The sequence below is a fragment of the Colobus angolensis genome, unplaced genomic scaffold, assembly GCF_000951035.1.
Source record: "Colobus angolensis palliatus isolate OR3802 unplaced genomic scaffold, Cang.pa_1.0 Scaffold151, whole genome shotgun sequence".
Classification (NCBI taxonomy): domain Eukaryota; kingdom Metazoa; phylum Chordata; class Mammalia; order Primates; family Cercopithecidae; genus Colobus; species Colobus angolensis.
The window spans coordinates 24,490-25,805 of NW_012114611.1; the positions used below are offsets into that span (position 1 = coordinate 24,490).

General features: G+C 34.7%; 1 protein-coding gene across 1 annotated transcript in view; it reads right to left on the bottom strand.

Moving 5' to 3' along the window:
- Positions 1–261: 261 nt before the first annotated feature.
- Positions 262–1,316, bottom strand: part of TMPRSS12 (transmembrane (C-terminal) protease, serine 12) — a gene marked incomplete at its 3' end in the record, with an annotated part of 13,398 nt that continues 12,343 nt past the window's right edge. The window contains exon 3 of the mRNA XM_011936284.1: positions 262–530. Within this exon, the coding sequence (XP_011791674.1) occupies positions 262–530 (269 nt within the window). The remainder of the gene's footprint in view (positions 531–1,316) is intronic.

The window sequence follows — 1,316 nt, forward strand, 5'->3', positions numbered from 1 at the left end:
AACCTGGGAGGTGGAGGCTGCAGTGAGCCAAGATTGTGCCACCACACTCCATCCTGGGCAACAGAACGAGACTCTGTCTGGGAAAAAAAAAAAAAGGTACAGTAAAAATATGGAAAAATAATCTTATAGACCACCATCGTGTGTGTGGTCTGTCATTAACCTAAATGTCATTATGTGACACATGACTGTATATAAAAGATTTGACCTTCCTCTGCACATCATCAGGAAAATGTGTATCAGTAAAATTCAGACCATAATTACCTTCTTCTTTTGTTCTTCCCCAGCCACTTATGAAACACTTTGTGTTTCCGTCCAGGATTTGGAAAACATCAAAAGGTAGACAAATAGGCTGAATATAGTCATTATACTTCACTGCTTTTTTTAAGTGAAAAAGTGCAATATCATTTACATAAGATTCCAAAATGAAGTTTGGATGAATAATGATTGCTTTAATTTTTATCTTCTTGGTATAAGGATGGTGCCCATGTATATTATTAGTTCCAATCACAGCTCTCCACATTAAAGGATCGCTGAAAGAAAGTAAACATTCTTATTATAAACATCTTTATTTAACTAAGTACATATTCTTAACCTCCCACTAGTTTTTTTCTCATGTTAGATTAATAATAAAAAACTTTAATTCCAGTTTCATGTGACATGAAATATTAAATAACACAAATATCATGATCTAGGGAAGGAGAAAAAGATCAATGGGACAGAAAATTCAGAAACAGATTCAAGTACATGAGAATTTAATATGTTATTAAGGCAGCATTTTTTACCAATGGACAAAATAATGAATTATTCAGTATGTGGTATTGGGGCAACTAGCTGTTTGAAAAGAGAAATAAAATTAGATCCCTGAAATAACACTAAACACCAAAATAAACTCCAAATGGATTAAATATTTAAATGTACAAATCTTTTTAATAAAGAGTTCCCATCTTTCAGGGATACCCAAAGTGGTATATCTGAGTTTTGCTTCAAAATAATTGGAGGGAGAATGGTGAGGGTGTAGGTGAAACAAGATCAGGTATCAGTTGATAACGGGAAGCTGGGTGATGGGTACATGGGAGTTCGCTAAAATATTTCCTCTAGTTTTATAATTTTTTTGAAACTTACTGGAATGAAACATTTGGGTATTAACTTATTATGTGAATGAAAAAACTAAACCAGAGCTGGGCGCAGTGACTCACACCTGTAATCCCAGCACTTTGGGAAGCCGAGGTGGGTGGATCATGAGGTCAGGAGATTGCGACCATCCTGGCTAACATGGTGAAACCCCGTCTCTACTAAAAATACAAAAAATAAATAAA